The sequence below is a fragment of the Heteronotia binoei genome, chromosome 5, assembly GCF_032191835.1.
Source record: "Heteronotia binoei isolate CCM8104 ecotype False Entrance Well chromosome 5, APGP_CSIRO_Hbin_v1, whole genome shotgun sequence".
Taxonomy (NCBI): Eukaryota; Metazoa; Chordata; class Lepidosauria; order Squamata; family Gekkonidae; genus Heteronotia; species Heteronotia binoei.
The window spans coordinates 85,684,517-85,694,858 of NC_083227.1; the positions used below are offsets into that span (position 1 = coordinate 85,684,517).

Consider the following 10,342-nt stretch of genomic DNA (forward strand, 5'->3'; position numbering starts at 1 on the left):
AGTTGTCTCGCACCGAGCCATGGCCATCCTCAGCTAACAGACCGTGTGACTGTAAGGCTGCGATTGGTGCATCCACCAATGGTACTTGCAGCATATCATTAGCAAAGGCAGGTAATTCATAGAGCTTCTTGATAGAATTGGGTACCTGTCTGTTGGTACTAGGTTTGGCCCACTCAGATTTCAACTGACGCTCAAAGAACTCAGGGAAGGGAAAAACCTTTTCAGAGGATCTGAATCTGGGGGAAAACTCCGTATTTCCCTTGGGTTTGTTTTTGGGGTTGGCTAGTGGGTGGGGAGACTCCTGCTCCTCGGGTGATGTTTGTAAGTCTAGAGCAGAAGTCACCTTGGCTAAAAGAGGTTGGAACTCTTCTGCCTTGAAAAACCGTGATGAGGGTTCCGGAACTGCAACATCCTCTATCTCCTCATCAGATAAGAATTCGCCCTCCTCCCGATCTCCCCCGTAGGAATCATGAGAGTGGGTCTCAGAAATGGATCTTTCGCTCTCCATCTGGTCACAGAGCAGAGGTTTCTTTGAAGCCCTATGGTGGCTGGAGCTACCTCTGGACCTCTTTGGAGAAGGTGATCTGGAGGAGGAACTGGACCTGGGGGACCTGGGTCTCCTATGGCCAGATGCCCTGACTGCTGCCCCCACCATCTGCTTTATTGATTCAAGAAACTCAGTAAAAAAAGGAGGGTCCCATAAAGGGTACGTTACCCAAGCCCGACTGGGGCTGGCAGGTCTGCGTGGCTTCCAGCGCAGGTTGGATCACATCTGCGACTGAGTCTCCCGCCAGGAGGTTGGCATCGGGACGTTCCTGCGTCTGGAAGCTGCATGGCTGAGGTCTGTCCCCGTTTCGCGCCTTTTTGCGCTCCCCAAGATGGCCGCCGCCAGTGGGGAAGAGCCCTGACGAGGAAGCCTCCTCCGCAGCTGGGGAAGACCAGCGCCGCCTGCGTTCACCTTTGGGTTTCTCGCCCCTACAGGGCACGTTGCCGGTAGCCGAGGCAAGCTTAGAAGTCATGCCGGCTCCGGAGGCGGGCCTCTCGGTTCCGCGCCAGGCGTCAGGAACCAGGTCGTCGTCCATGAACGCGTCTCTTGACCGACGCGTCATTTTCCCTCTCTTCTGCGGCTTGAATGCTGTGCGCTCGGCCGCGGCTTGAGTTTAAACAGCCGCGCCGTTTCTGAAGCGCTGAAGAAAGTGGGGGGGGGAAAGGAGGCAGAGAAGCTGAGAGGGACTGAAGGACGGATTGAAAGGCAGAAAAAAAGATCTGAGGTAGAATATCAGGAGATGAACAACAAGGTAGGAACTGAGGGGAAAGAAAAAGTATCTTTTTTTTTTTTTTTTAAAGAGATAGGCAAGTAATGAGAAAGGGTAGGAACCTAGCCTAAACGCTGCTACTCCCTGTCGAGGCAGGAAATAAACTGGAAGGAGGGTGGTTCCCACATCCACAGGAAGGGGAAGTTTTTTAAGATTCCTGCCTCCCTGATTGGACGGTGGGAAACACCCAAGATGTCCTCCGCCTCTTAGGGAGAACTATGGGTTTTGTTCCCCCACCCCATCCTGCTTTGAAGGGGGGAAGCAAAGCACACAGGTTAAATGGCTATGAATTAAGCACCATCTCAGATCTAATGATCATTAAAAGGGGTTGTAATCCTCACCCCGGTCAGCAATAATGGGATAACACCACTGGACTACGTTTTTAAAAAACTGCTTTGAACTACTGTTCTCAACCTCAGTTGCACAGCAGAGTAGAGTTGTATAGGGGTGTCAAACATTAAGCCTGGGGGCTGGAACTGGCCTGTCTAGGGCTCTTATCTGGCTCACAAGCAACTGGTACAAGGAAGGGAAAGAAGTCTGCTTGGAGGAGGAATTGGGTGTACCCACTGAGGTGTAGTGTGGTTGAAGCCATCTAGAAACAGACAGGAAGTTGTTAGGGGACAAAACTAATTTGTATGGAAATTAAAAATTCCTCCCCCTTTTATTGTATCCCTTGGAAAAAACCTAGTCTTGCATATGATTAAATACACTTATTGGGGTATTTTGTGGATTTCCCAGTAAATCAGTTGCTTTTACTCCTAGGAATCAACTGTTTTTGCTTGTATTTTGAGTAAAAAATAATATTGCTGATTGGGTTTGCCTGTGCCCTTTATACAGTTTATATCTCTGATACTTGGCATTACATTTTATGGGACACATGGCCTGTCCCAACAAAGTGACATTTATGTCAGTTCTGGCCCTTGTAACAAATGTGTTCAACACCTCTGGCAGACCCTAGCCATTGCTAGGGAATCTGTTTCCTGGATCACGATGAATAGCAAAATCCACTCCAACTGGAAAACAGGGTTCTGAGGTCTCCTAATAATCTCTCATTCCTTACTATATTTAACGATGTAATAACTACAGTAACAAAACAAAAGGGGCTAGAGACCTTGTGGACAGTATTCAAATGGTGAACAATGAATAAGTAAAGCAGCATATCCAAAATCCATGTATATACCATCCTGAAGGATAACAGAAGACAACTATGACAGTACATGAACACACATGATGCTGCCTTATACTGAATCAAACTCTTGGTCCACCAAAATCAGTACTGTCTACTCAAACTGGCAGCAGCTCTTCAGGGTTTCAGGCAGAGGTCTTTCACATCACCTCCTTCCTTGTTCTTTAAACTGGAGATGCTAGAGATTGAACCTGGGACCTTCTGCATGCCAACCAAATGCCCTACAACTGAGATACAACACCCCCCCCAAAAAAAGTAACAAACATATGCAAACACTGCAATTATGCGATGAAGAGTGATACAAGCCAAGGTCCTTTTAGTGATCCCATTAAGACTGTGAAGCTCTTCCTCAAGGGCTATTCATTTGATTTCCTTATTATTAGAATTCAGTCAATAAGTTGCAGAACTGATATTTAAGAGAGCTTGCCTGTCATACCAAAAAATTAATTGCTGCCTCATATGCGTCAACAACCTTCTGAAGCATTATTTGTGGCTCTTCTGTTTACTGGCTTGGATCCCACAGTGGATTTTCATGGACAGAAGTGATTTCCCTCCCTATGCAGCCCAAAATGTTCCTAGAAATGCTGCTATTGGGGGAAAGGGACACCAGGAACAGAAGGGAGGGAGTCAAAGGTCTGCAAAAGAGGGGATTGGAAGAAATCATACAACCTTTCCATCTGCAGAAATCCTCTCTGTAATCCAATCCACTGCTTATTGTTTTAATGTTTTTTGTTAGTGCTTGTTTTATGCTACTAATTGCTGCCCTGCATATCCCACGTGGAACAAAAAGGTCGGACAAAAAAGTTTCAAATAAATATGGGTGTTAATACAAGACCTTTTTTCCTCCCCACTTAGCAAAGCAACTGTTTGCAGATTTTTTTTTAAAAAAGTAACTAAAAAAATGACTTGTTTCATGAAATTTTTTGTTACAATTTAGGTCAGGGAGCAAGATCTGAGTAAGGTGTTAATGATAGAATGTTTTGGAGGTTATTAATTCATAGGGTCACCATAAGATGGAAGTAACTTGAAAGCACACAAAGGCCTAAAAACCCCTCCATGTGACTTGGATTTCTTTGTTACCTCCTATACGCAACTCCCAAGTTACCACTCTAGCAAGATGCAGTCACACTGTTAAGAGTAAGTAACTGTAAAACACGTAGTCATATTGCAGCATCAAGAGTTTCCAAGGAATGTGCTGGTGATGCAATCTCTTTTCTGTGAAAAAAGCTGAGATATATACTTCGTCTTTTGTACTGCTGCCATTAAGTCATTTTGAACAGTGGGTTATCTTTAACCTGCCACACTCCCTCAAGTACACATGCAACATGTTTACTGACTGCCCTATTTATTAATTAAAATACTTATGTTTTCTGTAAGTTATAATAGTAGCGCTCTTGCTATGGAATCACATAACACAAACGTGGATTATACTTTTTTGAATTTTGGTTTCAGAATTGGTTACGATTTAAGAGGCTCAGAGTTAGTATATACAACAGCACTGCTTAAGTTAAGGTTAATGATGATTTTTATTATTGAAAAGTATGGGCACACTTGGTAAGTCCCAGTGCAATTTAAGTTTTTTATATATAAGGAGCTCAATATTCATGACTTTTATGCTAGTTAGCTACAGCACCTATGAAAAGTTTATCTTGAAACAACTTTGCTTTAACCTTGGTTTTCTTGTGATGATTTGGAAGGTTCCTATTTTTAAACTCAGCTTTTCCTCTTGCATAACTAGGCTCCAAAAGGCCTGGCAAGTGAATTGTCACTTCCACATTAGATGGGTGGCTCTGAAGGGAGAAGCTCAGGTTAAGCCTTTGAGTATTCTTGACTACTCTTATAAGGACGGCTGACCTTAAGGTTCTCTCCCTAAATTGTAAGGGAGTTAATAATACTATTAAGACCAAACGTATTCATTCATATTTAAGGCACAGTAAGGCTGACATCATTCTCCTACAAGAAACGCATCTACGGAATGATAAGAATTATTTGTTTAAACCTAGGGGACTCCCTAGGTTTGCAGAAAAATCTGAAATGTTTAAAAAGACATTGGGGGTTTTAATTCCCCTCCAAATTAAAAAAAAAATCATTGCCCACACATGCATAGACAACCCAGTTACCAGTAGAGTTGTTGGTAGTGGCTGCAGGAAACCATGCTGGGCTCAGCTGATGCCAGGCACAGAGGATTCTGGGAGCTGTGCCCAGCCAACACTAGGAGCAGAGGACACCAGGAACTGTGCCAGTCCTGGAGTGGCTTCCATGTACTGCTGCTGCTGCTGACACCAGGCACAAGGGTGGGTGGTGGGGCCATACCAGGCTCTGCAATGGGGGGGGGGGGAGATGGGATTCCCCATGCAAGTCTCTTGGCCCCCACATGTAAACACTAATGCTTATATCTTTGCATCTGAAGTAAGTTGCAAAGTTTCCTATATAATCTGCATCTAAATACTATGATGTTTCCTTAACTATCATCTTGCTGCTTAAGATGCTGAATTTGATACTGTGGGTTCTTGGTTCCCAAAACTAACTACAGTGGTCCACTGTTCTCCCCAGTGAATGTTAGGCTATGAATATGTATTCAAGAACAACATATTTTGGTACATTTATTTACTATTGAATTTCATTCACTACTTGCAACTGAATTTGGTGATTTTATTTAGCAACTGATCAGATCCAAAGACTTTCTTCTGTTAAGTAGGAATCTGCCTTTATTGGAAGAACTGTATTCTTTAACATACTACAAAACTCTGGCAAGGTCAAAAACCAGTTTGGAGATATGGTTCAAAAACTTTTCAAAGTGAAATCAGGGAGGAAGGGAGTACATCCTTTGCACACACATAACAATTCTCCTTTGAAAAGCTCTTGTTTTAAACTACAAATTGCTTTTTGAACTTCAGGAAAGAAATCATTTGAGGGTTCTGGAAGAAAAACTGTGCACATATAATGTGCATATTGCTATTAAAATACAATAAAAGCTCTGCTGGATGAAACCACAAATCTGCCAAATTTAGCTTTTTATTGTCAACAGTGGTCAAAGACTCTTGACAAATCTACAAGTTGAACATGAAGGCAACAATTTTCATATTTGCTCCTTAGAAGCTGGTATTTAGAGGTATACTACCTCTGTACATGAAGGCTTAATTTAGGTATCAGTATTAGCAAGGGATAGACATAGGTTTCATATTAAGCTGGGCCATTGCTTTGATTCAGCACAGCTGGCTTGGACACATTTTAAAATGTCTAATCTTTTTCAAAAGCCACTTAAGTCAGTGGTCATACCATATTGTGTGGAAGAAACTTCAATAAGCTAATTATGCACTGTACATAAAATAGCACAATGAACTGTCTAAACATATTGACTATTTAATTTGGCAATCCCTGAAACTGATTGGCAGTAACTTTGGAACAGACACATTAACAGCAGTGTCTTATGCAGGACTCCAGCATACATGCACCCATTTCAACATAAATTCAATGGCCATTTCTATATTTATGTGGGCCAAAAAGTTTCCTTATCCAGGATGAGAAACCCACAGAAAAGTTAGAACATGATTACTCAACATTGCATTAACAACAGTATTTTGGTGATCCCCCCCTCCCCTTTGCTGTGAATAGGCACCAATCCACATTCTGTATTTTTAAATGAATTATCTGGAAGCCAAGGATACTCGTGCCAGAACAATCAAGAGTATTTGTAACATCTTAAACAGCATAATGTTTAGTAGGGCCCCCCATGTCCTAGTGCATGTTTTCAAATTCTTATGAATTCCTCAATCACAAAAAAGGGGGGGAGGGGAAATGAGACAAAGAAATTGTACTGTGATGGACAGGAGCCTCACCCTGAAAGGGAAAACAGCCACTCAGCTGTTTCATTCCTCCACCCCAGCCTTTGAAAGTATTGCTCCAGCATCCAACTACCTTTCAGAGGGTGGAGGGAATGTTGGAGGGAAGCACAGTGGCAGTCTTAGTTCACGACTGCCTGAGGGGAAAGTGAACTTCACCTCAGCAAAAGAGAAGAAAGTTTGAAGAGCAGCTCTGCCTAGTAGCGTGGCATAGGGGTTCGACTCTGCATGGAGAATTTGAGGCCTGTCTCTGATAATCAACAGACCTTGTACAGCTTACTCTGACTCTTGGGGGAAAGCAGGTGGGTGTGGGTGAAATCCTGTGTGTGAAAGGATCTAACCTGATGGCTAGTGAGTGAAAGCCTGTTTATACCTGCAAGCATTGAAGATAATTCAAACCACATGAAGAAGCCATAACTAGCTTAAATTTGTGTGCATTCACCAGGCTTCTCTTTTGACTGACTGGAGAGCTGTGCTGCTAATCTGTTATTTAAAAACAAACTGTGCATAAATGAATCTTCTTTATTATTTGCACATAACTTCTGTCTCAGTGATTTCTGTGGGGTTTTTTGCTCACCATAAAATTTACATCACAACAGTGAACTTTTGCTACCTGAGGGGAAGGTTTACAGTTCTAAAGAATCTGGTTCCCCAAAATCATAATGGGTGTGTGAGAGTCCCTTTGGTCCCAAGAAAGGGTCTGCACTATTATCTTGCTTAAAGCCTTCTAATAAATTCAGGACAGAGATAAGGTTTGAACAGGTAACTTTCTACCTCATATCTCATTCATCATTCTCCTCTCCTCCGTTTTACCCTTACAACAACCATGTGAAGTGAGTTAGGCTGGAGTGTGTGACTGACGCAAGGTCACCTAATGAGCTCTTATGGCAGAGTGGAAATTTGAACCTTGGTCTCCCAGATTCTAGTCTGAAACAAACCACTACACAACACTGCCTTCCACGGGATGCTGTTGAACAGCATAAAGTAGCTGGGCCTGCTTATGGTTACTACAGAGCCTGGCCCTGGGGAGTTCTTCCTCCAAAGCCAAAGAAACCCAGGAAAGGGTACTTGCCCCCTCTCCCTGCTTTTTACTGACAGACACAAAGACTTGAAGGCTGACAATACTTTTGTGGTTGCCTAGCAACTTCCACAATGGCCACTGTTAAGGGCACCTGCTTCTTAAATGTACAGGCATGGCTTCTATTATTGTGGGGGGTTAATCCGCAATTTTTTGAGATTTCAGATTTTCCTGCAAACCTAGAGTTTTCTGCAGGTTTGTACAAAGATCTGCCACTTTTTGAGGGGCTCCTATTTATGAATAGTTTGGTGTAATGGTTAAGTGTGCGGACTCTTATCTGGGAGAACCGGGTTTGATTCCCCACTCCTCCACTTGCACCTGCTGAGATGGCCTTGGGTCAGCCATAGCTCTGGCAGAGGTTGTCCTTGAAAGGGCAGCTGCTGTGAGAGCCCTCTCCAGCCCCACCCACCTCACAGGGTGTCTGTTTTGGGGGAGGAAGGTAAAGCAGATTGTGAGCCGCTCTGAGACTCTTTGGAGTGGAGGGCAGGATATAAATTCAATATTATCATCATCTTCTTCTTGAATATAAGCTTCTATAGAAAGAGCCATGTTTTTAGTTAGATATATGGATGATAATTTAATATTTTCAAATATCTGCTGCCTGTTTTGCAGAACATGTCACATGACTTTCACGAAAATTAAGATTGATAGAACTAGCATGCAGAAAATGCAAAGTGATTACATATAAGTAGCAGCACTGTCTCAGTATAGGCTGATCTAACAAAACAGCACCTATCTTTCATGACAGTGCCACATTAATGTTACTTCTATTACTAAGATTATGATGTTGACTGCAGAACAGTGCTAAGAGGGCTGTGGAAATTATCAGAAATGTTACAGATCTTTCCTATTTTCATTTTAAGCAATCACAGATAATTAAAACATCAGTATCAGGTTTTTTTTAAATAAATCTCTACTTTTACCTTTTGAAAAAAAATAAGAAAAAACTAGTCAGTTTGATTAAACAGATTGCAGATAATAGATTATCAGTATCTTAATGGAGACCACATTTATAGGATTGTACTGGAATAAAATTCTAATCATAAACACACTTTTATTTAGGACTTACAATAAGACTTCCACCCAAATATGCATAGGAAACAGGCATGTATTAAGCATTAACCTATAAACAAGTTTTACTACAAGGATATTTCGTTAATGCAATATTGAAAATTGTAATTTAAAGCTTTACAAACTAATCCACCTATTGCAGTTGTAGGAGGAAGGGTGTGGTGAAAGTAACTGAGGTGTCAATTGAAATAATTATACAAGCACTTTACAAAGGTAAGAGATTTCACTTTTGCTGACAGTGGAATTAAACCTCAGGGGAAAAAGGACTAGAGTTATAAAAATATAAACTGATGTAAGATGTAACATCCCAGATATAACATCCCAGATACGATCGCCACAAATTCTATACTGCTTTGCCTTCTCTTCACCACTGACCTCCAAAGACTGAAAAATAAGTGGCGATGTCTCCTTTCGGTCCTTGGATCATGCAATTAAAACCATATCCTACTTTTTCTGTATCACTTATTCAGTTGGTGGATCTTAAAGGAGAATCCTAACCCACGCTAAATATTGCCCTAAAAGCAGGCTGGTTTCGCCATATATCTTTCAACAAATCACAGTCTGAACCTGACGTGTAGTGATCGTGTGAATGCGTTTTCTTCCCACTTGGCAAGATAACACAGAAGACCAAATTACCCCAGAGAGAGCCGCAAGGCACTTGAGTGGCCCACTGGTTAGGACCACCATGCCACTATCCAAAATTAGTAGAAGGGAGTGACCAAGGGCCCCGGGGCTTGACGCAGCTACCCAAGTCCCTCCTCGCTCCACCACCTGCTGCGAGGCCCGAGGAAGCGAGCTGGCTGCCTTTTCCGCTCGCTCACCTGGGGACTGTCCTCGAGCGCCTCCTCGATGGGCAGCTTGTCTATCCCGGGCATGTTGACGGCTGAGTCTTCACAGACCGACCCTTCACGCCGCACCCAGCTGACCAGCTCTTCTTCTCCGCGCACCACAACAAGCCAGCCCAGCGAAGCTCAGGAAATCCCGCCCCGGCACTTCCCCAGTGGGGCGCGGACCCTGCGCTTCTTCCCATTGGCTGACAAAGCGTTCAGTCTACTCACAAAGAGAAGGCGGGCGCTCGACTTAGTCCTGGCCGAGCGGCCCGGTTGGGGTGTCGAGTGCGCGGCGTCCTCTCTGTTTTCTCATGGAAAGAAACGTACTTGACAGCGCCTTACGACAAGCCAGCTGGAGCACAGCCATTATTCAACCGTGTTGTATTTTTTGCCAGCTGACCAACCAGCTATATACCTTGTCATAGCTTGGTCTCGCCTTAATCTTCCTCTGTTTATTTTATTTATTAATTTTCGTTAATGAAACAAATTGCAGTTTAAAGAGAAAACGGCGACTTAAGTAATGTGTTATATATTTTAAGAAAATCTAACGCAGAGTTCTATTAGTACCCTTTTGTGATTTGTCGATAATAAAAGACATACGGAATGAGAAGTGTGGGCAGTTCAGCTCTTAAAAGAATGAGCTGTGAACTCTAGGTTGTCAATCAACCTCGGTATAGGTTGATTCATTCACATCTCTGTTCTTCTGTGGGTTGCGCAAACTCTGAAGGCAGCCTGAAGCAGGTAAACATATGAACTACTTCCATTTTAAACCAGGTTGAAACGATCAACGTGTATGGGCGAATCTGCCGTCGGGTCACTAGTACCTCCTGTCTTCAGCATCACATGAGTAACAGGTGGAAACCATATTATTAGGATGTTGTCTGAATTATTGTGGGAGTGTGTGTGAATTGTGACTCACTGGACACTTAAGGAAATGAAATTTACAAATACGAAGTGTCATCATCAGCAGTTTCCAGAATGATTAGTCCCACCCACAGGTTGATGGCTACATAGAACAG

The 10,342-nt window shown here is 42.9% G+C and overlaps 1 protein-coding gene across 1 annotated transcript in view; it reads right to left on the reverse strand.

Moving 5' to 3' along the window:
- Positions 1-9,549, reverse strand: part of APPL1 (adaptor protein, phosphotyrosine interacting with PH domain and leucine zipper 1) — a 44,963-nt gene extending 35,414 nt beyond the window's left edge. The window contains exon 1 of the mRNA XM_060239732.1: positions 9,315-9,549. Within this exon, the coding sequence (XP_060095715.1) occupies positions 9,315-9,368 (54 nt within the window). The 5' untranslated portion in view covers positions 9,369-9,549. The remainder of the gene's footprint in view (positions 1-9,314) is intronic.
- Between the last annotated feature and the right edge of the window lie 793 nt (positions 9,550-10,342).